Here is a 27,094-nt window from a genome sequence, read left to right as displayed (position 1 = left end):
ACGTAATGTGTGCTTCAAAAGAACGTGTCCTTAATACGTTTTTGTAAACTCTCAACATATTTTTAATGGCTTCACCATATGCATGGAAATTTCAATACGACTGAAAAGGCATCTCAACTTCAGTCAGAAATCAGTACCAGATACAGATGTAGCATCAAACAAGACTTAAATTCAAGATATAAGGAAGACATTTTTTATGCTTCATAGAATCAGAATTAAAAATGAGGGCTTCCAAACACAAGATGGACATTACCAGTTGCTATAACGGTTACTGACCTGAGTGCCCCAGGCAACTAGAGTGACATCACTCCCTTCTTGGATGACTTCGGCCTGGGACAGCGGGATGTTGTATGGTTCTATGGGAACCTGTTCCACTGAATACAAAACAAGGAAAAAAATGCAAGGTTAATTATTTTTTCACATGTGACATTTGTGCATAAAAGAATATAAGAACCTCATTGTGGCAAAGCTTTATTGTGTTTATTCCTCCCCCAAATTCCATAAGTTATTTTTAAAAGAAATAGCATTTATTATATGACATTACTACACAGATGAAATACTACCATCAAATCAGCTATCTTGGAACAGAAAAAGGACTTCAGGGAAAAACTAAGAAAATCTTAATAATTAGACAATAATAATGTAACAACACTGGTTCATTAACTGTAACAAGTGTACCATACTAACATAAGACGTTAATAAAAGGGGTTCTTATAGTACCATAGTATTTACTATCGAAAAAAATTTGGGTATAATGGACCTGTGCAGTTCAAACGTAGACATATGTAAATCTTGTTTTCTTTCCACAAATATAATCACGCTGCACATATTATTTAGAACCCTTCTATAATCTCCTTTTTCCACTTAGCAATATATCTTGGTCATGTTTTCATATCAAAAGTATAGTTTTTTAAATCATATTTGTAAGTAAAAACTATCACGTTTAATGCTGCTGTTATCAGTGATATGGTAGAAAATTTTATTCCTTGTATTTTTGTGTATTTCCAATCCAATGACCTTTCTATAACCAGTGCCAGAGAGAGATGAGTAAGCTTTAAGTCACGTATATGTTTAAATAAAATAAAATTAAGTAACAAAATGGTAAAACCTATAAAACTACTTTTGTGGGTAAACCTAAACACAGATGACAATTAAGCCAAGAAACCTGACACACAGCTGTTAGAAAACACATAAGGGGCTTCCCTGGTGGTCCAGTGGAAACAACAATAAAAACAAAAATGTACAGTCTAACCTCAAGAAAACATATAAACATTAAAAGCATTTTTTTTAAGTTTTTTTGTGTAGCACATAAACTATGTTGAGTCAGATACTTCCAACTATCTAAACCAGGAGCGGGCAAGTCAACTTTTGTAAACAATGTTTTACTGGCATTCAACCTCATCCATTCATTTACATATCATCTGGGGCTATCTTTGCCCTTCAACAGCAGAGCTGAGTAGTTGTAAGAGACAGCATAGCCTATAAACCTAAAATATTTACTATCTGTCCCTTTACAGAAAATGTTTCCCAACCTCAATTCTAAACAGTGCATTCAGAGGTTAATTCCAGCCCGTTCACTGATGGCTGAAATCCAGTATTAGATGGATGGATGGATGGACCAATAGATATACGGATGGATGGACAAAGGAACTGACAAATAGGAAGACAGACATATTCAACTGGAATAACACATTTTACTTAGCAGTTCTCAGCTGCTAAACCAAAGTGATGGTCAAGAACAACGCTGATAACCTCTGGCGAGCATGCCAAAGGTAGCACGCATGCTCTTTGGCAAGTCTTTCTCCAATCAGCAAGATCTGCACACTAAAAGACAAGGCTTGAAGCCAGTACACACTCCGCCTTGCTTGTGAGTCAGTGGCCACCATTCAGGAGGCTTGCCATTCCTGCCTTGTGTTACAAATCAGTTGCCAGCTGGTAATTAGCAAACCCCTGGAACACATCGCTGTAAGGGCTGGCGCACCAAAAGAAATGGCTTGGCATCTTGGCCCACATCCTTTGAAAAACTGTGAGTGAGTGAGTAACTGTTTCATCGTATTCAATAAATTACCCAGAATAAGAAGACCTCATTACCTTAATAATTAATTAAGGGACAACATGGCCAACAAAGCTTAGTCCTCCACAAAAAAAAAAAAAAAAGCATGCCAAGAACGAGATTCAAGAAGAGTATTATATTTAAACGAACCCAAAAAATCACTCCGTAGCTTTGCATAAATTTAATCCTGAGAGGAGGAAAATAAAAGTACCATTTTATGGATTAACGACCTAAACGTAAGACTGGAAACCATAAAACTTCCAGAAGAGAACACAGACCAAACACTCTTTGACATAAATCAGAATATTTTCTTGGATCTGTCTCCTCAGGCAAAAGAAATAAAAGCAAAAATAAACAGATGAGACCTAATTAAATTAAAAGCTTTTGCACAGCAGAGGAAACCACTGACAAAATGAAAAGAAAATTTACTAAATGGAAGAAAATATTTGCAAATAATATGACCAATAAGGGGTTAATATCCAAAATATATAAACAGCTCACACAACTCAATAACAAAAGATAACCAACTGATTAAAAAAAGGGCAGAAGACCTGAACAGACATGTTTCCAAAGAAGATATACAGATGGGCAACAGGCACATGAAAAGATGCCCAACATTGCTAATCATCAGGGATATGCAAGTCAAAACCACAATGAGATATCACCACACACCTGTCAGAATAGCTATCGTCAAAAAGAACACAAATAACAAATACTGGCAAGGATGTGGAGAGAAGGGAACCCTTCTACACTGTTGGTGGGAACGTAAACTGGTGCAGCCACTATGGAAAACAGTACAGAGGTTTTGCAAAAGACTAAAAATAGAACTACCATATGACCCAGCAATTCCACTCCTGGGTCTATATGCAAAAACATCCAAACAAACAAAAACACTAATTTGAAAAGACAGAAGAGATACATGCACCCCAATGTTCATAGCAGAATTATTTATAATTGCCAAGATATGGAAGCAACCTAAGACTTCATCAACAGATGAATGGATAAAAAATACTATGGTATATATATATATATATATATATATATATATATATATATATATATATATATATAAAATGGAATACTAGTCAGCCATAAAAAATAATGAAATTTTGCCATTTGTAGCAACATGGATAGACTTGGAGGGCATTGTGCTAAGTGAAATAAGTCAGACAGAGAAAGGCAAATACTGTAGGATATTACTTATATATGGAATCTAAAAAATACAATAAACTAGTGGATAAAAAAAAAGAAGCAGACTCTCCAATAGAGGACAAACTAGTGGTTATCAGTGGGGAGAGGGGCAATACGGGGGAAGGGGAAAACGGGTTATTATGGGATTATATGAAATCGTGTGTGTGAAACTTTTGAAATGTGTAAAGCACTATAGAATTTAAAATAACTTTCATTCAGTTAAAAAAAGTTTAAATAAAAGTCTACAAATAACAAATGCTGGTGAGGGTGTGGAGAAAAGGGAACCCTCATGCACTGTTGGTGGGAATGTAAATTAGTGCAGCCACTATGGAAGACAGTACAGAGGTTCCTCAAAAAACTAAAAACAGAACTACCATATAATCCAGCAATTCCATTCCTGGGTATATATTCAAAGAAAATGAAAAGACTAATTTGAAAAGATACATGCACCCCTATGTTCAGAGCAGCATTTTCATATATGCATTTATTTAAACTTGGCAAACAGGCCACCTAGGGAGCAAGCTCTAATTCCCAGGTACATTTTTGTTTTGTTAACTTATAAGATATTTATTCCAAGAGCAGCTTATTATCAAATAGTCATTCCTACATCATGTATAATGTTTTATGAAAGAGAGCAGGTAAAAGGAGTTACAGCATGAAACTTCAGGAGCTGAAGGGCCTCTGTGCAGTCATAGTACGGATTCCTGTTTGCACAGCAGTGGGGCTCACTGAGCCACTCCATTTTACCACATGCTGATTACATTCTAATCTTAGCACTAATGAGCATCCCATAGAGAAACCCTTCAGCATCAGAGACGCTGAAAAAAATGTGTGGCTTTAAAGAGAGAGAGCTTTCCAAGGCCAAAATAAAAAAGATGTAATTTTTTGCTCAAAAATCAGACAAGATAGATTTTTAAATATATATATTGTAAGTTCCACAGATATGCTTCCTTTGTAATTGCAAATGCACTTATATTCATATTACATAGACACTGACAGACTCATGGCATGAATTAGCTCATGCTTGGCCCCTTTTATTTCCCATTCTCTTCCTTTTTTTCCTTCCAATTCTCTTCTAATTTGTTGTACTGCTTACAAGTCATCTGAAACACATTTTGAAAATACAGCAGAGTGTATAAATTATATATATTTATAATATCAATATATATGTATAATATGTACTATGTATAATATATATTATTCATTTAATAGTCACTGTGTACCCGGTATATGCAGACATCATGCAAGAGGCTAGACTATGAAATGAAAAAGGCAGTTCCTGCCCTTAAGAAGCACACACTCAACTGGGAGTTAAAAAGATGGAAAGAGATGATCAGCAAACAAATAAAAACATGATGTAGCAGTGAGGACGAACCGTTCTAGGAAAGACAGAGGGAAGCAACAACCTGACTGTAAGATCGAGATGTCTTCACCACCAACAAGGGAACAACTGGTAGGGGTCTTAGAGATGAAGAAGTACTTAACACAAGAGAAAATAAAGGAGGTCTTTCATGTAGAAAGAAGAGGTGTGTACAAAGAAATGGGGGTGTGAAATTTGTGTGTGTGTGTGTGTGTGTGTATCTGTGTGTACACATCTATAAACATGTGTAAACACAGATCTATATGATGTTTCAGGTCAAGGTGAATACTGAAACCTTTGAATTATATTCCCAAGCCCCTTGAAAGAACTTTCCAATGTCTTCTGATTTAATATACTAGTAACTGGTGTAGAAAGAATCAGCTAGAGAATAACAACTCACTTTTGATGATGTAAGTTTCCCTGTAAGGCACGGTATTACCGTTACAGAGATAATAGGGTCATTTCTCTGCCCTGGCACTAATCCAAAGTCATGCTCGTTTCCTCATAGATGTCAAGCTCAGTCGGGCTTTATCATGTTTCATTATACATGATGCTGTGATAAAGCATAAATGTTCTTTTTAAAAAGAAAATGTATTTCTAAATTACTTCACGCTGCTTGATTACTAAGAGCAGATTCCACACCTGAGGAAGCCTCGCTCATTGGTCAGAATTTACAGTCTAATGGGGCAGGGTGGGCAAATTCACCCACGGAAGAGCCCAGTCCCAGCCCCGTCTCTGCATCTAATTTGCTGATCTCTGACATCATATTACTTCTGTGCCCCAGGCTCCCACTTGTAAACTGTGGAAAGCAGCCTGTGTCTACCTGCCCAATTACAGGAGCAGGCGGAGGACACATTAAGTTCATTGCTATAGATGTTCTTTCAGTCCTTAGGAAGAAAACAGGTTTACAGTGTAAAATAATTCAATGGTACAGTCATTAAGACTATAAATGTTCACTTCAGGAACATTCTTATTCCTATTACCATTTCCTGTATTTAGCCATAAATTAATCTCTATGTTACAATGGTTATTTTACTGAATACCCTTTTCAACTTTGAAGGTACTAACTATGGTCATACTTTTGGGTAATTTTCACTTCTATTCTAACAATTACTTTTAACACTGATGTTAGAGATAAGAATATATGAACAAGAAAACTTAAAGCAGTTTCTTCTGGCAATCACTTTAAAATTACTCGCCAAGGAGAGCTTCAAGATGGCGGAAGAGTAAGACGCGGAGATCACCCTCCTCCCCACAGATACACCAGAAATACATCTACACGTAGAACAACTCCTACAGGACACCTACTGAACGCTGGCAGAAGACCTCAGACCTCCCAAAAGGCAAGAAACTCCCCACATACCAGGAGAAGGCAAAAGAAAAAAGAATAAACAGAGACAAAAGAATACGGGCTGTACCTGCACCAGTGGGAGGGAGCCGTGAAGGAGGAAAGGTTTCCAAACACTAGGCGCCCCTTCGCGGGCGGAGACTGCGGGTGGCGAAGGCGGAAAGCTTCGGCACCGCGGGGGAGGGCGCAGCCACGGGGGTGAGCGCAGTCACGGGGGTGCGGAGGGCAAAGCGGAGAGATTCCCGCACAGAGGATCGGTGCCGACCAGCACTCACCAGCGAGAGGCTTGTCTGCTCACCCGCGGGGAGGGCGGGGCTGGGAGCTGAGGCTCGGGCTTCGGTCGCAGGGAGAGGACTGGGGTTGGCGGCGTGAACACAGCCTGCAGAGGGCTAGTGCGCCACGGCTAGCCGGGAGGGAGTCCAGGAAAAGGTCTGGAGCTGCCGAAGAGGCAAGAGACGTTTTCTTCCCTCTTTGTTTCCTGGTGCGCGAGGAGAGGGGATTAAGAGCGCTGCTTAAAGGAGCTCCAGAGACGGGCGCTTGCTCGCGGCTAACAGTGTGGACCCCAGAGACGGGCATGAGACGCTAAGGCTGCTGCTGCCGCCACCAAGAAGCCTGTGTGCGAGCACAGGTCACTGTCCACAACCCCCTTCCCGGGAGCCTGTGCAGCCTGCCACTGACAGGGTCCCGGGATCCAGGGACAACTTCCCCGGGAGAACGCACGGCGGCGCGCCTCACGCTGGCGCAACGTCATGCTGGCCTCTGCCGCCGCAGGCCCGCCCCGCACGCCGTGCCCCTCCCTCCACCCACCCCCCCCGGCTGACTGAGCCAGAGGCCCCCCAATCAGCTGCTCCTTTAACCCCGTCCTGTCTGAACGGGGAACAGATGTCCTCAGGTGACCTACACTCAGAGGCGGGGCCAAATCCAAAGCTGAACCCAGGGAGCTGTGCAAACAATGAAGAGAAAGGGAAATCTCTCCCAGCAGCCTCAGGAGCAGCGGATTAAATCTCCACAATCAACTTGATGTACCCGCATCTGTGGAATACCTGAATACACAATGAATCATCCCAAATTGAGGAGTGGACTTTGGGAGCAAAGATATATTTTTTTTTCTCCCTTTTTCTCTTTTTGTGAGTGTGTATGTATATGCTTCTGTGTGTGATTTTGTCTGTATAGCTTTGCTTTTAATTTATCATAGGGTACTCTCTGTCCTTTTTTTAATTATTATTCAAAAACTATTTTTCTTAATAATTTTTTATTGTAATAACTTTATTTTCTTTTATTTTACTTTGTTTTATTTTATCTTATCTTTTGCTTTCTTTCTTTCTCTTTTTCTCCCTTTTATTCTGAGCTGTGTGGATGAAAGGCTCTTGGTGCTCCAGCCAGGCGTCAGGGCTGTGCCACTGAGGTGGGAAGGCAAGTTTAGGACACTGGTCCACAAGAGACCTCCCAGCTCCACGTAATATCAAACGGCGAAAATCTCCCAGAGATCTCAACACCAAGACCCAGCTTCACTCAACGACCAGCAAGCTACAGTGCTGGACACCCTATACCAAACAACTAGCAAGACAGGAACACAACCCCACCCATTACCACAGAGGCTGCCTAAAATCATAATAAGTCCACAGACAACCCAAAACAGACTACCAGACATGGACCTGCCCACCAGAAAGACAAGATCCAGCCTCATCCACCAGAACACAGGCACAAGTCCCCTCCACCAGGAAGCCTACACAACCCACTGAACCAACCTTAGCCACTGGGGACAGACACTCAAAACAACGGGAACTACAAACCTGCAGCCTGTGAGAAGGAGACCCAAACACAGTAAGTTAAGCAAAATGAGAAGACGAACAAACACACAGCAGATGAAGGAGCAAGATGAAAACCCACCAGACCTAACAAATGAAGAGGAAATAGGCAGTCTACCTGAAAAAGAATTCAGAATAATGATAGTAAAGATGATCCAAAATCTTGGAAATAGAATGGAGAAAATACAAGAAACGTTTAAGAAGGACCTAGAAGAACTAAAGAGCAAACAAACAATGATGAACAACACAATAAATGAAATTAAAAATACTCTAGAAGGGATCAATAGCAGAATAACTGAGGCAGAAGAACGGATAAGTGACCTGGAAGATAAAATAGTGGAAATAACTACTGCAGAGCAGAATAAAGAAAAAAGAATGCAAAGAACTGAGGACAGTCTCAGAGACCTCTGGGACAATATTAATAGCACCAACATTCGAATTATAGGGATACCAGAAGAAGAAGAGAAAAAGAAAGGGACTGAGAAAATATTTGAAGAGATTATAGTTGAAAACTTCCCTAATATGGGAAAGGAAATAGTTAATCAAGTCCAGGAAGCACAGACTCCCATACAGGATAAATCCAAGAAAAAATATGCCAAGACACATATTAATCAAACTATCAAAAATTAAATACAAAGAACAAATGTTAAAAGCAGCAAGGGAAACACAACAAATAACACATAAGGGAATCCCCAAAAGGTTAACAGCTGATCTTTCAGCAGAAACTCTGCAAGGCAGAAGCAACGGGCAGGATATATTTAAAGTGATGAAGGAGAGAAAACTACAACCAAGCTTACACTACCCAGCAAGGATCTCATTCAGATTTGACAGAGAAATTAAAATATTTACAGACAAGCAAAAGCTAAGAGAATTCAGCACCACCAAACCAGCTTTACAGCAAATGCTAAAGGAACTTCTCTAGGCAAGAAACACAAGAGAAGGAAAAGACCTACAATAATAAACCCAAAACAATTAAGAAAATGGTAATAGAACATACATATCGATAATTACCTTAAATGTAAATGGATTAAATGCTCCAACCAAAAGACACAGATTGGCTGAATGGATACAAAAACAAGACCCGTATATATGCTGTCTACAAGCGACCCACTTCAGACCTAGAGACACATACAGATTGAAAGTGAAGGGATGGAAAAAGATATTCCATGCAAATGGAAATCAAAAGAAAGGTGGAGTAGCAATTCTCATATCAGACAAAATAGACATTAAAACAAAGACTATTACAAGAGACAAAGAAGGACACTACATAATGATCAAGGGATCAATCCAAGAAGAAGCTACAACAATTGTAAATATTTATGCACTCAACATAGGAGCACCTCAATACATAAGGCAAATACTAACAACCATAAAAGGGGAAATCGACAGTAACACAATCATCGTAGGGGGCTTTAACACCCTACTTTCACCAATGGACAGATCATCCAAAATGAAAATAAATAAGGAAACACAAGCTTTAAGTGATACATTAAACAACATGGACTTTATTTATAGGACATTCCATCCAAAAAGAACAGAATACACATTCTTCTCAAGTGCTCATGGAACATTCTCCAGGATAGATCGTATCTTGGGTCACAAATCAAGCCTTGGTAAATTTAAGAAAATTGAAATCATATCAAGTATCAAGTATCTTTTCTGACCACAACACTATGAGACTAGATATCAATTACAGGAAAAAATCTGTAAGAAACAGAAACACATGGAGGCTAAACAACACACTACTTAATAACCAAGAGATCACTGAGGAAATCAAAGAGGAAATCAAAAGATACCTAGAAACAAATGACAATGAAAACACGACAACCCAAAACCTATGGGATGCAGCAAAAGCAGTTCTAAGAGCGAAGTTTATAGAAATACAATCCTACCTTAAGAAACAAGAAACATCTCAAATAAACAACCTAACCTTACACCTAAAGCAATTAGAGAAAGAAGAACCAAAAAAATCCCAAAGTTAACAGAAGGAAAGAAATCATAAAGATCAGATCAGAAGTAAATGAAAAAGAAATGAAGGAAACGATAGCAAAGATCAATAAAACTAAAAGCTGGTTCTTTGAGAAGATACACAAAATTGATACACCATTAGCCAGAGTTATCGAGAAAAAAAGGGAGAAGACTCAAATCAATAGAAACAGAAATGAAAAAGGAAAAGTAACAACTGACACTGCAGAAATACAAAGGATCATGAGAGATTACTACAAGCAACTGTATGCCAATAAAATGGACAACCTGGAAGAAATGGACAAATTCTTAGAAATGCACAACCTTCTGTGACTGAACCAGGAAGAAGTAGAAAATATGAACAGACCAATCACAAGCACTGAAATTGAAAGTGTGATTAAAAATCTTCCAACAAACAAAAGCCCAGGACCAGATGGCTTCACAGGAGAATTCTATCAAACATTTAGAGAAGAGCTAACACCTATCCTTTTCAAACTCTTCCAAAATATAGCAGAGGGAGGAACACTCCCAAACTCATTCTACAAGGCCACCATCACTCTGATACCAAAACCAGACAAAGATGTCACAAAGAAAGAAAACTACAGGCCAATATCACTGATGAACATAGACGCAAAAATCCTCAACAAAATACTAGCAAACAGAATCCAACAGCACATTAAATGGATCATACACCATGATCAAGTGGGATTTATCCCAGGAATGCAAGGATTCTTCAATATACGCAAATCAATCAACACGATATACCATATTAACAAATTGAAGGAGAAAAACCATATGATCATCTCAATAGATGCAGAGAAAGCTTTCGACAAAATTCAACACCCATTTATGATAAAAAAAAAAAAACCCTGCAGAAAGTAGGCATAGAGGGAACTTTCCTCAACATAATAAAGGCCATATATGACAAACCCACAGCCAACATCGTCCTCAATGGTGAAAAACTGAAACTACTTCCACTAAGATCAGAAACAAGACAAGGTTGCCCACTCTCACCACTATTATTCAACATAGTTTTGGAAGTTTTAGCCACAGCAATCAGAGTAGAAAAAGAAATAAAAGGAATCCAAATTGGAAAAGAAGAAGTAAAGCTGTCACTGTTTGCAGACGACATGATACTATACATAGGGAATCCTAAAGATGCTACCAGAAAACTACTAGAGGTAATCAATGAATTTGGTAAAGTAGCAGGATACAAAATTAATGCACAGAAATCTCTTGCATTGCTATACACTAATGATGAAAAAGCTGAAAGTGAAATTAAGAAAACACTCCCATTTACCACTGCAACAAAAAGAATAAAATATATAGGAATAAACCTACCTGAGGAGACAAAAGACCTGTATGCAGAAAACTATAAGACACTGATGAAAGAAATTAAAGATGATACAAATAGATGGAGAGATATATCATGTTCTTGGATTGGAAGAATCAACATTGTGAAAATGACTCTACTACCCAAAGCAATCTACAGATTCAATGCAATCCCTATCAAACTACCAATGGCATTTTTCACAGAACTAGAACAAATAATTTCACAATTTGTATGGAAACACAAAAGACCCAGAATAGCCAAAGCAATCTTGAGAAAGAAAAACAAAGCTGGAGGAATCAGACTCCCTGACTTCAGACTGTACTACAAAGCCACAATAATCAAGACAGTATGGTAGTGGCACAGAAACAGAAATATAGATCAATGGAACAGGATAGAAAGCCCAGAGATAAACCCATGCACATATGCTCACCTTATCTTTGATAAAGGAGGCAAGAATATACAATGGAGAAAAGACAGCCTCTTGAATAAGTGGAGCTGGGAAAACTGGACAGCTACATGTAAAAGAATGAAATTAGAACACTCCCTAACACCATACACAAAAATAAACTCAAAATGGATTAAAGACCTAAATGTAAGGGCAGACACCATCAAACTCTTAGAGGAAAACATAGGCAGGACACTCTATGACATAAATCACAGCAAGATCCTTTTTGACCCACCTCCTAGAGAAACAGAAATAAAAACAAAAATAAATAAATGGGACCTAATGAAACTTAAAAGCTTTTTCACAGCAAAGGAAACCATAAACAAGGCAAAAAGACAACCCTCAGAATGGGAGAAAATATTTGCAAATGAAGCAACTGACAAAGGATTAATCTCCAAAATTTACAAGCAGCTCATGCAGCTCAACATTAAAAAAACAAACAACCCAATCCAAAAATGGGCAGAAGACCTAAATACACATTTCTCCAAAGAAGATATACAGATTGCTAACAGACACATGAAAGAATGCTCAACATCATTTATCGTTAGAGAAATGCAAATCAAAACTACAATAAGATATCATCTCACACCGGTCAGAATGGCCATCATCAAAAAATCTACAAACAATAAATGCTGGAGAGGGTGTGGAGAAAAGGGAACCCTCTTGCACTGTTGGTGGGAATGTAAATTGATACAGCCACTATGGAGAACAGTATGGAGGTTCCTTAAAAAACTACAAAGAGAAATACCATACGACCCAGCCATCCCACTACTGGGCATATACCCTGAGAAAACCATAATTCAAAAAGAGTCATGTACCAAAATGCTTATTGCAGCTCTATTTACAATAGCCAGGACATGGAAGCAACCAAAGTTTCCATCAACAGATGAATGGATAAAGAAGATGTGGCGCATATATACAATGGAATATTACTCAGCCATAAAAAGGAACGAAACTGAGTTATTTGTAGTGAGGTAGATGGACCTAGAGACTGTCATACAGAGTGAAGTAAGTCAGAAAGAGAAAAACAAATACCGTATGCTAACACATATATATGGAATCTAAAAAAAAAAATGGTCATGAAGAATCTAGGGGCAAGATGGGAATAAAGATGCAGACCTACTAGAGAATGGACTTGAGGATACGGGGAGGGGGAAGGGTAAGCTGGGACAAAGTGAGAGAGTGCCATGGACATATATACACTACCAAACGTAAAATAGATAGCTAGTGGGAAGCAGCCGCATAGCACAGGAGATCAGCTCGGTGCTTTGTGACCACCTAGAGGGGTGGGATAGGGAGGATGGGAGGGAGGGATATGCAAGAGGGAAGAGATATGGGGACATATGTATATGTATAACTGATTCACTTTGTTATAAAGCAGAAACTAATACACCATTGTAAAACAATTATACTCCAATAAAGATGTTAAAAAAATAATAAAATTACTCGTTAAATACTGTTGTACCCAACCTTCCCCAGACCTCTGCCCCTCATATTACTGAAGATCTAAAGAGTAACAGTCGACATTAGAAAGTCAATATACTATTATAATATTGGTTTATAATATTTGTCTATATTTGTCAATATATTTGTTATAATATTAATAGAATATTTCTATCTAAGTAGAAGATAAAATTAACTTTCCATAAATAAAATTAGGTGCTAAACTTTGATATTACTGAAGCCATGGTTATTATTGGGAGCATGTGTGGACAGCATAAATGGGTATAATAAGTCCCAATACCACAAGGGAGTAATCAGAGAGGTGTCCTGGGAGCCACAGTGGTTGAAGGTCACAGCCAGATAATAACCTCGACCTTAAGGCAAAAAGGACTGCAGAAAAGTGAGAAAGGAGATGAACTGGAGCAAATAGAGAAAACCACAAGAAAAGGTAGGTCCTGAAAAATGAATATAATTAGATGCACAGAGGCAAAAAGTTGGCATTCTAAGCAGTGGTGTAGCACGTATGACTGATGGAAAAGTCAATACGAGTAAGCAAAGAGCACCATGTGTCATCCTACAGGATGCACTGAGAGGGCACAGCATCACTTGTATGGATTCCTGACAAAATACCGGCATAACCTGAATTTAATCATGAAGAAAGACACTCTTCAAGAGAGTGAACTAAATATAGAGATCATGACAGACAAAAAAGAGAAAGTATCTGTTCCAAAATAAAGGAGATTAGGGAAAGGTAACAATAAGTGGAGATTCTGTATGGGTCCCTGATCCATAAAAGAACATAAGTGGGGACTTCCCTGGCGGTCCAGTGGTTAAGACTCTATGCTTCCACTGCAGGGGGCGCGGGTTCGATCCCTGGTCGGAGAACTAAGGTCCCGCATGCCATGTGGTGCGACCAGACCATTAAAAAAAAAAAAAAAAAAAAACAATGTAAGTGGGACTATTAATGAAATTTGAATTATGTGTGTAGCAGAGTTAACAGTATTGTATCTGCTAATTTCGTAGTTTTCATCATTACTGCTGTGGTTACGCATGAGGTTAATAACCAGGGAAGCTGAGAGAGGGGTACATAGGAATTCTTTGTACAATTTCTGCAACCTTTCTACTTGGACATATTTCAAAATGAAACATTTAATGGAATTTTTAATATTAAATTTTTTAAAAGGAGGTGGCCCACCTTAGCAAGCCTCACATAGATTTGGGGAAATTAAAGCGTGATACGTTGGGCAGGTACACCAAATTAGAAACGTCCTTGAAAACCAACTATGGGAAACTGAGCTTATACAAGCCATAATAGAGGCACTGTAGATTGACAGTGCCTTGTAAAACAAGCTGTGTGTGTGGAAATGTTAGTACAAATAGAGAAAATGAGGATATTAATAAAGCTATCCAGCTATAGAAGAAGTGCAGCTGCATTTGGTGTTGTTTTTGTGACCTCCTGATCTATCTGGATGAATTGAAGCGAGTTCTGACTATCCAATGACATGAAGATGTGAAGACACAAATTTAGTATCTGTGTTTGCATGTCCATCAGCTTTTTGCTAGAGACTCTTAACCACTGAACAAAAACCAATAACACATCAAACTGTCTAAATATAAATACACCATCAAGTTAGAATCAGCAAATATCTTACATGTGTCCTGGAGACTTCTCACACTAACTTTTACAGATAAGATATGATTTTAAGATTTCAAATGTTTTTATAAGTGTAATTGTTTCAGATCGTTTTGTCTTATCACTGAAAAGTAAAAAAAAAAAAAAAAAATTTAACCAATATTTTTAACTGAATAGCTATACTAGGGTGACACAAAAATTCCTGGACCCATTGCAACTCAAATGCATGCTAATTCTTTTTCTTTGATAATTAGTTATTTTGAAAATCCCACATTTCCAGTACTTGGAATGAGACACAATGAGGCACAATGAGACAAATTAGATTTCTTCTCAAAATCATTTGCAAACATATAGCACAAAAGCAAAGACATGATAAGGCAACCATCATATTCCTTACACCAGGGGTCCCCAACCTTAGCAAGAGCTGGCCCACCTTAGCAAGCCTCACATAGATTTGGGGAAATTAAAGCGTGATACGTTGGGCAGGTACACCAAATTAGAAACGTCCTTGAAAACCACGGATCAGTACCAGTCCACGGCCTGTTACGAACCAGGCTGCACAGCAGGAGGTGAGCAGCAGGCAAGTGAGCAAAGCATTGTTCGCATTACCTCCTGAACCATCTCCATCCTCCTCCACCCCCATGCCCCCCACCCCTGGTCCGTGGAAAAACTGTCTTCCATGAAACTGGCCCCTGGTACCAAAAAGGTTGGGGACCACTGCCTTACACAATTTCGATGTTAGCCTCATTACATTTTCCTGTCTCATTTAATGTAACAGAAAATCTTTTAGGAGATGGATATCATTTCACAATGTGCATCAGTATACTTAGTGTATATGCTAAAATTCAACCACACTTGTAACATACCTTGTGTAATCTCTGCAATTACTCTTCAGGGTTATTTTTCCTCATGTACTCTCTACTGTGCAGCATTGACTAACTTAGCAAAAGTTCTCCCATCAACCATTTCACTAGCAATTGTCCACTTTTCATGTTTAAGATACTAGATTTCCTTTAGTAAATAGTTTCCAATAGATTTTCTATATGGCAAGGAGACACGAATGAACTTCATTTATATAGAGTCTAATAAGATAAACTGGCAAAATGGCAAAGAAATAATGGAATGCTTAGTTAAGGGGAATTATTTTAAAGCCGTTCTCCATCAGCATGTCGAGAATTTAAAAGAGAAAAAAAGAATCACCGAACAAAAACAATTATGTGTAAGTAGAAAAAGAACATATTAATTTTCACAGTCAATTGTAAAAATCTCCATTATTTTATGAACCACTGAGAAAGAAAAAACTGCCAATTAAACTGACAGAACATTTAGAATTTTTATTTCATTCTTATTGAAAGAAAAATTTTAGATTTAATCAGATGTGGATATTATATATCACCTTTATATATACATTATAACAAAATGTAAGCAAAATTAGTTAAGCAATTCCTCAAACTCTTTTACTTTCAGAATCTAATTCTGCCCGCTCACTTTTTGACTTAAAATTGTCAGCGTACATGTTCTCTACAGAATATCATTTTCTGTGTCACCAAGCACATCGGTGATGCAGCACTTTTTAAATGAATCCATTAAGAAATTAAAAGATAGGTATGGGCTTTCAAGCTACCTTGATATTGATTTAATAGCTCCTCACAGGTAATACTGTATTTATGGAAACTGAGGGACTAAAGATACAAAAATGTGATGTAGAAAATATCTATAATAATACTTTAATGTTTTAAAGTCATTGACTCAATATAAGGTACTGTATTTCATTGATTCTAATACGTCCTTTACCCCTCACATTTTAACATCTCTGAAACTGGAATGTGGCTTAAAAATCAATAGCGTCTTGCAATCATCTTATCCAGTGGCCACTATTACCTACTCAGGCACAAATCTCAAAATAGTCAACTAGTACCAGTACCTACAGAATGGGTATTCACAGCTTAGAATGAAATTTCAGAGATGCCAGAGAACTACTCTTTTAACAATTAGGTTCTAAGTGGTTGTGATTAGGTAGAAGGGTGGAGAAAGTGGAGAATCATAGTTCAGTGATCTTTTAGAAGCAGGAATCAAAAACAGGCTGTTTTAAATACTGAGTTAGCTCATTCACAGCAGCACTATTTATAATAGCCAAGATATGGAAGCAACCTAAATGTCCATCAACAGATGAATGGATAAAAAAACTATGGTATATATATACAATGGAATATTACTCAGTCACAAAAAAAGAATGAAATAATGTCATTTGCAGCAGCTTGGATAGACCTAGAGATTATCTAGGTGAAGTAAGCTAGACAGAGATAAATATCATATGATATTGCTTATATGAGGAATCTAATCCAAAAAAAAAAAAAAGATACAAATAAACTTATTTCCAAAACAGAAAGAGACTCAGAGACATAGAAAACAGACTTATGGTTACCAAAGGGAAAAGGAGAGTGGGGGGAGGGATAAATTAGGAGTTTCGGATTAACATGTACACACTACTATATATAAAATAACCAACAAGGACCTACTGTATAGCACAGGAAACTATACTCAATATTTTGTAATAACCTATAAGGGAAGCGAATCTGAAGAATATATATTTATATACACTTAATATAACGTAATATAATATATAAAACTAAATCACTGTGCTGTACACCTGAAACTAACATGATATTGTAAATACGTCAATAAATAAATATCAATACAATTCCCAAACATTAGCTCTTATCCACTGACTTCCTAAATGCAAAGAATGGACAGAAAAAAAATCACTGGAACACACCAGCAAAAAACAATACTTCTAAGAATAAGAAAGACACATTGGAACTATGTGATACATCTATCAGACTGCAAGATTCACCCTTGCGTATGTAACACTGAAGAGTAGCTACTGACTTTGAACCACGATCCAATCAGGAAAACAAACTTCTCTAGAGGAATTTAATTCAGGGACTCTGTTAGGAAGATGTTGGAAATGCTGCTGTAGCAAATGGTGAAATAATGCAACTCAGAGATCAGGAAACAGATACCACCTCTGGGCTGGACCCAGTCACCCACAAGAGCCACTAACTGTGCTGGAACCACCCTGTGCTGCTGCTGAGCAGGACAGTCCCCACAAAAGGCCCGTCAAGGCTGCCGACATCAAGGCTGCAGAACGAGAACAGTCTCGTCAATGCCACGACTGGAGACGCCTCCAAAACTACAATGGCCTCCTTCCTCTCCACCTTCATCCCACCTTCTAAACAAGCGCACGTACTGTCCATTGACAGACTCTCGCTGAAACTCAGATCGCCAGGACGTCAAGAAAATACAGTTTACTAATTTCCAACCCCTTTCCAAGTACTACAGAGGAGAACAGAGAAGGACAAGTATGGAGATGAGAGCCATCTGATAAATACGCAACAGACTTACCTTATAAATAGTATTAAGAGAAGAAAAAGTCACCTTTGATAAGAAATAAAGGAAACCACAATATAGTAATAACAACAAAAAAAGCTACTACTTATCAAGCCCTTTCTACAAACCAGACACTGTTTCAAGCATCTTTTTTTTTTTTTTGGCTGCGACATGCAGAATCGAACCATGCCCCCTGCAGTGGAAGCACGGAGTCTTAACCACTGGACCACCAGGGAAGTCCCTGTTTCAAGCATCTTAAATGTATCATCTCCTTTCATCCTCACAATCAACATGATTGATATTAGATTTATCCCAATTCTACAGATAAGAAAACGCAGGCACAGAGATATTAAGCAACTTGGTAAAGTTATAAAATAATAAGTGGTAACTTTGGGATCCAAGCTGACAGCCACTATGTTACACTGTGCAGAAATCTGCCCAAAGTGGATTTCCATAGAAATATTAAATTTGAACACGTATCAAGCTTGACCTTCACCATAAGCCTTAAAAATCATAGCAACAACTACATATTTTAAGAAAGAGGATGTTATGTTTGTCATATTTTTAAAAAATTGACAATGAAATCCTAAGAATAAATAAATGCTGTTTTCCTGAGACCAATCAACTATTAAATCTAGAATTCTCTCACTCACCTGCAGCAAATCACTCCCATTTTCTCAAATTTATACACTAATTGGGCTTTTTATTCGATAAATCAAATATTCTTTAAAATCTCCACATACATATCAACCCAGTACCTGCCTCTGTGAATGACTGTATGTCACCCCTCTGTTAGAAATCTGTATTTTTCTTTTACATAAATTCCTTTATAACAAATCATGGATTAAAACTACCAAATTACTAAGGATGCTGGGCATACTTATATGGGCGGAAACTATAATCTGCAGTCCAGCGATTTAAGAAAGACAAATATCATTTATTTAATAATCATTTCATACCCCAAGACATACTCAGTGCTTGACATAAAGATAAATTAGGTAGAATCCATAAATTCAAGGACAACATTGAAAGATGCTGAAAGAATAAAGAAAATATTAATGGATGTTTCAAATTGAGAAAAATTCCCCAACTGTAACTTTTACAAACCTGAGAACTCTATTTCTATCTGTGAAAAGTGAATATATACAAAAATTCCTAAATAACCTAGTGGCCTTAAGAGTTTAACGTTTCCTACTTATCTAACCTATTAGCATGGGCAGACCTCAGTTTACACAGCTTCAACTTTTGCTCAACACACACTTATATATATTGAAAATGAAAAACCTGAGAATTCCCAGGTGGTCCAGTGGTTAGGACTCTGTACTTTCACTGCCGAGGGCCCGGGTTCAATCCCCTGGTCGGGGAACTAAGACCTCATAAGCCACGTGGCGTGGCCAAAAAAAAAAAAAAAAAAAAAGAAAAACCCAGAAGGGCTTTTTGTGTGCCTTTTACTCCAAATTTGAAATTCTGTAGGTCAACTATGAAAACGTCAGCTCAAAACATCCCTATATGTTAGTCAATAGTTCAGTTTTGACAACGTTAATAATATCATGACAATGGATAGCAATGTTTCTATACTACTATTATATTTGCCCTCAATATTTTGTAAGTAAAAAACAGAAAAACAAACACACTGATGCCACCAAAGAAAATACTGTAAAACTGAGATCAACAAAGAAATCATTTGGTACGCTGCACACAAATTTTTCACCTCACTTGGATGCTTGATGCATTTAAGTCACTTGAATTGTTCAATTCAGAAAGAAAAAAAAATGAAAGAGACATATATATAATGCTGGTAACTATGTCACTGACAACTATATCTAAAAGGTGAGGTTCAAACTGGAATTTTTATATTTCCTCTCTTGATAAAGAACTCTATTAAATATAAGTCAATCTTTGACTTTCAGACATCTGATTTGGTTCACATTTTGAGAAACACATTAGGAACCACCTGTAATTAAGAAGTAGAGGACTCTGGCTTGGTTTAACATGATACAATGTGCATCCAAATATGCTGGGATATGTTATAAATCCTAAATAATCTTCGTAAGAATCCCTGACAGGCTAAAAACATTCCACAGTGGCCCTCATGTTACCATGTACCTAGCAACTATTCCTTCTCACCTTCTTATAAAATCTGAATTGTCCAACCAACAGATACAAAAATCACAAGAATGATTCCTCTCCCTTCTGGAAACCATTTTGGACCAATTATTCCTGAAACTGGTTGCTCGTTGGCTGCCCTCTCTTGCTAAATCTCTAAGAAATCCTATACTCCGCTCTCTCTCCTGAATCAGAACACTCTTTCTGAGTGTGCTCATGGCTCAACATTCTAAATAAAGGCTTAGGCTTATGGTGTTCATATTAAAATAAATTACTGAAGCTTTGTAAATAATAACTATAGAAACATCTTTTAATATGCTACTATCATTTATTAAGCATTTGTTATGTGTCAGGCATTATTCTAAATATTTTATAGGTTTTAAAATATTTAATCAAATGATACTGTGAAGAAAAGTTTATGCTACTAAATTTGAAAATCCAGAGAGAATATATGATATTACAAAAAGATATAGATGACCAATATTTACTCAAGAATAGAATAGATAGTAGACCAACAACAGAAACGATACTGAAAAGGAAGTAAAAGATGTCCCGCACCAGAAACAGACAGTTTTATAAGTAAATTATCTTAAACCTTATAGAACAGATAATACCTAGTTATTCAATCCGGTCTGAAGCACAGAAAAAGAAAGCAGCTCAGTTCATTCTACAAGGAAGGATAAACTACAGACAAATATTACATATAAATATATATTCATGTTCACACATACAAGAAAGAAAACTATGGTCTAACTTTATTTATGAACATAAAAGTCTTTTTTAAAATCTTCTAATTGAATCCAGCAATAAGTTGAAAGAGTAATGCATCATGATCAAGTAGACTTTATCCCAGGAATACAAGAATTACTCAACATTAGGAAATATGTTAATGAAATTCACATCATCAAGACATGAAAGAAGAAAGACCACATAATCCTCTCATCAGACAGCTAAAAAGAATTTGATAAAATTCAACACCTTGTGAGAAATGGGAGGAAGGGGCCCGTGACTTAGAAATAAAGAGTACCGAATGGGTTCCAAGTTAAGAAAGGATGAGACATTTAAGAAGTACAAACTATTATGTATAAAATAAGCTGCAAGGATATATTGCACAGCACAGGGAATATAGTCAATATTTTATAACTTTAGACTGTGAATCACTATACTGTACATCTGTAACTTATATAATATTGTATATCAACTATACTTCAATAAAATTTTTTAAAAGGATGAGACAGTTCTAATAAAGAAAAAAGAAATGTCTCATCAATTATTGGGGAAAAAAAGAACTATAACTATCATTAGCTATAGAGGATAAGATTTTCTGCCTAGAACATCTAAGATAACTAACTGAAATATCATTAGAGAATTGAATAAGGTCTCCAAATGCCAATACTAACATACAAAATCAATAGCTTTCTATATACCAGTAATAACCAATTAGAAATATGTAATGGAAAAATATCCTACCTGTAATAGCAAAAAAAAAAAAAAAATATATATATATATATATATATATGAAAAACCTAGTAATAACCCTAACAACAAAATGTGCCAAACCTAATGGAAATATCTACACAATTTATTCATGAACATAAAAAGTGTGAATAAATGGAGACAACCATGTTCTTGGAAAAGAAGAATCATTAGAGTTAAGATGTAAAGAATAGGGGAAAAAATGTTCTAATGTTTTCTGCCCACTTAAAAAAAAAAACTTTAGGGACTTCCCTGGTGGCACAGTGGTTAGGGATCCGCCTACCAATGCAGGGGACCTGGGTTCGAGCCCTGGTCTGGGAAGATCCCAGATGCCGCAGAGCAGCTAAGCCCATGCGCCACAACTACTGAGCCTGTGCACTAGAGCACTAGAGCCCGTTCTCTGCAACAAGAGAAGCCACCTCAATGAGAAGCCTGTGCACCACAACTAAGAGTTGTCCCCACTCGCCACAACTACAAAAAGCCCACACAGCAATGAAGACCCAACACAGCCAAAAATAAATAAATTTATTAAAAAAAATTTTTTTAAACTATGTATATTTTTCCAAATAATTTATCTTTGGAAACAAACATAAATATTTCCAAATAATAGGATAAATGCTGCTCTCAATGACAACCAGCCTATGGGTATAGATGTAATGGTGACATTTACCAAAAGGTAACATTAAACTGTTGAGATCCAGTTCTTTCAAGGAGGACTTCTAATAAACAGACTAATAAGACACTTTTTATAACAGAATACAGAAAAAAAAGTTTGAAAAATATAAGAATAGGCAAAATTTTGATACACAAGAGAATAAAAATGCAAGGGTTTTATTCTTAGTATCCCCAACTTAAATGTCTTACAAAAATTTCAGCTTTCAGGCTATAAATAGTTACCTATTGAGTCTTGTCTCCCCACAATATCTGTGTCAGTAATACGTGATCCTTCTAATTTTTCACTAGCTGCCATTTGGAGACTTGCAGTGTCTGCCTTAATCAATTATTTATTACTTGGAGCTTAATCAAAGAATATAAGAGGCTTACAGAAAATAAGAATAAAATTAAGAAATATAGGTTTTAAAGTTTATAATACAAAAAACAGAGGCTTATAATTTTCTCCTTCCACGTGCCCATATATATATATATATATATATATAGGGATGTTTACCTCAACACTGTTTAGAATGGGCAGAAATTTAGAGACAACTTGACAATCCATAATAGGAGAAAAAATAAATTATGGTACACCCCAAGAAACTTTATAAGGTAAAAATCAGCTAAATTTTTGTGAACTGACACTGAAAATGTATCCAAAATAAATTGGTAAGAAAAGCAAGTTACAGAATGGTTATAACATGCTTATTTTTATTATTTGTGTATATATGTTCGATATATTCACATATTTCTATAAATGTAAATGCATGGAAAAAGATTTGCAAAGTTGCAGAACAATGTTTATAGTATGATCTTACATAACTCTGTTTATATGTAAGTGTGTTCTATACATTCACATATATATAAAGATAAATGCATAGAAAAAGGTCTGAGGAAGGGAGTTGGGTAGGAGCTGGGTAGTTGGGTAGGGAAAAAGGAACTTTCACTTTTTATGCTATACACATTCTATAGCTTTGTGATAACTGAACTTTTTACAAAGAGTGCATGATTCATGATATTAAATTTTATTAAACACAACCAAAAAAAATACATCACTCTTTATCATGTAGTATAAACTCAGGCATTAAGAATATATCCAGTTGGATTAAGCCAATGATGAAAAATAGACATCTGTTTAATGTCCAAAATTATCCTGAAAAGTGAATGAACAGGGCTTCCCTAGTGGCGCAGTCGTTAAGAATCTGCCTGTCAATGCAGGGGACACAGGTTCGAGCCCTGGTCCAGGAAGATCCCACATGCCACGGAGCAACTAAGCCCGTGCGCCGCAACTACTGAGCCTGTGCTCTAGAGCCCGCGAGCCACAACTACTGAACCCGTGTGCCACAACTACTGAAGCCCACGTGCCTAGAGCCCGTGCTCCGCAACAAGAGAAGCCACCGCAATGATAAGCCTGTGCACCTCAATGAAGAGTAGCCCCCGCTTGCTGCAATTAGAGAAAGCCCATGCGCAGCAACGAAGACCCAACACAACCAAAAATAAATAAATTAAATAAATTTTAAAAAAGAAGTGAATTAACAATATAAAGAATGTGCCAGAGTATAAGAAAATTCCATAGGGTTCTATTCCATGAATATTTCAACTTATCAGGTCAATCACAGAAGATATATAAACAAATTCAAAGGTAATCTTGCACTTCAAGTTGCAAACCTGCTGATTCTTCCTGCTACTCAATACTAGATCAAGGCCTTCTCACCACAAAATAGAATAATAATCTATTCACTGCATTCCATGCCCATTTTAAATTTACAATAAGTGCTGCTCCAGAAGGTTAAGACTGAAGTCTATGTGAACAATTCATACAGTAGGAACAAATATGAAATTAAAAAACATGAAAGGTAAAAGGTCACTTATAATCAAATAAATGAAAACTGAAATAAATTGACAGTAATAAAATGTTTAAACTTGTAGATTAAAGTCTAGCCGTATGTACAACAAAAAGTCAACAGTAGTCAGGGGATGGATTTATGAGCTCCTTCTATCATCGCTTTTGTACTTTTCAGGAGTTTCAACAAACACATATGAAAGCTTGAAAAATAGCCATAATCCTTTAACCTGTATCCACACCCTTTGCACTGTGACTTTGCAGTTGTTCCCATGAAGAGATGGAATCTCTTTGCCCTCCTTCTGAACTTGAGCTGGTGTTGTGACTTGCTTCAGCCAACACACTCTAGCAGAAGAGACTGTGTGCCAGCTCCTAGCCTATGACTCGAGAGCTTGCATGCTTGTGCTTGGTCCCTTGTGACATCTGCTTCTACCGTGTGAACAAGTCCAAGCTAACCTGCTGGAGGATGAGAGACAGGAAGACCAAAGATCACCCACCACAGCTCCAGATACATGAGATAGCCCAACTAAGATCACCAAGTCCAACCCACACTTGACTTGCAACTCATGGCAGACCTATGATGGAGCCCAGGTGAAACCTGAACTATCCAGGTGAGTTCAGCCTGTATCACTGGCCTGTACATGAGCTGTACAGAAAGTTGACTTAAGCCAGTAAGTGGCTCGTTAAGCATCAAAGCTTGCCAGTAGAGCGTGCAATACCTTTATAATGAGAAAAATTAATCTTTTTTAAGGAAGTAATGTGAGGCATTGCTAACCACTTAACTATAATGTTGTTTACACTGAAATATTAAAATATCTTATTTTCAATAGGTATATATCTTTTTAATTGAAAAAAAAGAAGAAAACTAAAGTACCTCAACAGGGTAATTAAATTCCTTTGGAGTTCCAAGTTGCATTTAGCAAACCTTAATGCTGCCGTCATATATACAGTTAAATAGCTGATATAAAAATAGATATTTTCATCACATGTTAAAGAAATGATAGAACTAAGTTATCCTTGGAAGGCACATCCACCACCAGCAGCGCTGACTGAGAACTTTCACTGTGCCAGTATCGTTACATCTACTCATTTCATCTTTAAGTCAACTTGATAAGATAGGTATTATCATTCTCCTCACTGTACAGCTGAGCAAACTAAAACAGAGAGGTTAAGCAGCTTGCCAAAAGTCACCTAACTAGTAAGTAGTGGAGTCAGTACTTCAAACTCAGTCAGGCTGGTTCCAAAATCTACAATCTTAACCACTTTAATTGACGGCCCCAAGAATCGACAGTCTGGGAAAAAGAGAAACCAGACTGACCACCTAATGTGTCTGAACATAAAGAAAACACGAGATTATGTTGAGGAGATTAAGAACTATATTAGTAACGGAAACATGAGAAATCAAGCAAATGAAAAGAGAAGGAAGAGAAAAAAGCATTTCAGAGAAAACAGAGTTGGATACCAAAGTGGAAATAAAAGAATGCATTTTTTTTGGCTCAGTTGTGAATCACACCAATAGAGTAATAGCAATGGAACCGCTAAGTAATGATCTGATCCAAAATTACACTATAACTCTATAGAGATGTTTTTTAAAGTTTGGATATTGTGAAGAGGAGGAATGGCACATGCTGGGGGAAAGGAGTTTAATTAAAAATAGCTAAATTCTAGTAAGAAGTTAAAATAATAATGCCTAAAATTGTAAAAAGCAGTGTAAGCAAATTAGTTATAAATATGACGATATATTACAAGAAACTACTAGAAGTGATTGCCTGTGGGTAGAGAAGCATGGATTTGGTAAAGGCTGAGGTATGGAACTACTATTTTTGGTTACATTATTTGCTTTTTTAAGTTCTGTGTATCATTTTAATTTCAAAGCTAGCAAATGTAACAAATGAATTTTCTCTCCTTACTGGATGGAGCTTAATTCTTGTCAGTGAGCATGCCGTTCTAGCTTGCACAAAAATAATGTGTTAATGATGCCCACCAAAAAAAATTTAAAATAGAAAATACAAATTCGTTTTCTGTGTACACTGGTATTTGGCAAAAATATTTTTAAAGTCTTCTACCATTCAAAAACTACTTAAAGCAATTTTCTTCTCTTCAGAATGTATGAATTCATATATAATTCACGTATTTGCTAAAAAAAATAAAACAGAACGAAAAAACCCTCAATATCCTTATGACCTATTTTTGCCTAAAAGAATAGAGTAAATTCAGGAAATAAGGCAGCACAGGCTTTTAGTCTTACTTCTCACTAGAAGAACCACAGATGAAAGCCATATTTACTTCAGTATCACTGATGTCCTGAATCATTCAATTATAAAATCAAAAAGTTCAAAAGATATACAGGAACAGCTTCTCCACAAGACGCCTACATCTGATAATGTCACTGACTCATTCTTTTTGAATCATAACTAGTTTGTACATTTTTGACACTGTCTAGACTGCTCTTCCTTATCTACCTTTTCTAAATATCCCTCTGCCACTTTTAAAAAGTTTAATTGCATTTACTTATTTATTTATTTTTATATTTTATTCATTTTTGGCTGCATTGGGTCTTCGCCGCTGTGCGGGCTTTCTCTAGTTGCAGCTAGCGGGGGCTACTCTTCGCTGCTGTGCGCAGGTCTCTCACTGCGGTGGCCTCTCCCATTGCGAAGCACGGGCTCTAGGCGCGCGGGCCTCAGTAGTTGTGGCACGCGGGCTCGGTAGTTGTGGCTCGTGGGTTCCAGAGCGCAGGCTCAGCAGCTGTGGCACACGGGCCCAGTCGCTCCACAGCATGTGGGATCCTCCTGGACCAGGGCTCGAACCCGTGTCCTCTGCATTGGCAGGCGGATTCCCAACCACTGAGCCACCAGGGAAGTCCCTAATTGCGTTTAAATGTCATCATTAGAATAAGTGATCCAGAAGTACTATTTAGTTACGTTTTCTTTCTAAATTTAGAAGGTACAAGTTTTATATCTATTGTATATTTGAGGTAAGCAGAAACGAAATCTGAGAAAATTGCTCTGTAAAGAATGGATGATTGACCTCTTTTTACTTTCATCTT

The 27,094-nt window shown here is 37.1% G+C and overlaps 1 protein-coding gene across 5 annotated transcripts in view; it reads right to left on the bottom strand.

Annotated features, from left to right (window-relative positions):
- Positions 1-27,094, bottom strand: part of BCKDHB (branched chain keto acid dehydrogenase E1 subunit beta) — a gene marked incomplete at its 5' end in the record, with an annotated part of 288,838 nt that overhangs the window by 201,732 nt on the left and 60,012 nt on the right. For all 5 annotated transcript variants that reach the window (XR_014297651.1, XM_082669419.1, XM_082669422.1 and 2 more), the window contains one exon: positions 277-374. Coding sequence is in view for 4 of the 5 variants with exons in the window: in XM_082669419.1 (XP_082525545.1) it covers positions 277-374 (98 nt within the window). The remainder of the gene's footprint in view (positions 1-276; positions 375-27,094) is intronic.

The sequence above is a fragment of the Grampus griseus genome (assembly GCF_964374135.1).
Source record: "Grampus griseus genome assembly, chromosome: 13".
In the NCBI taxonomy this organism is placed as follows: domain Eukaryota; kingdom Metazoa; phylum Chordata; class Mammalia; order Artiodactyla; family Delphinidae; genus Grampus; species Grampus griseus.
This window is presented reverse-complemented; position numbering and strand designations above follow the sequence as displayed.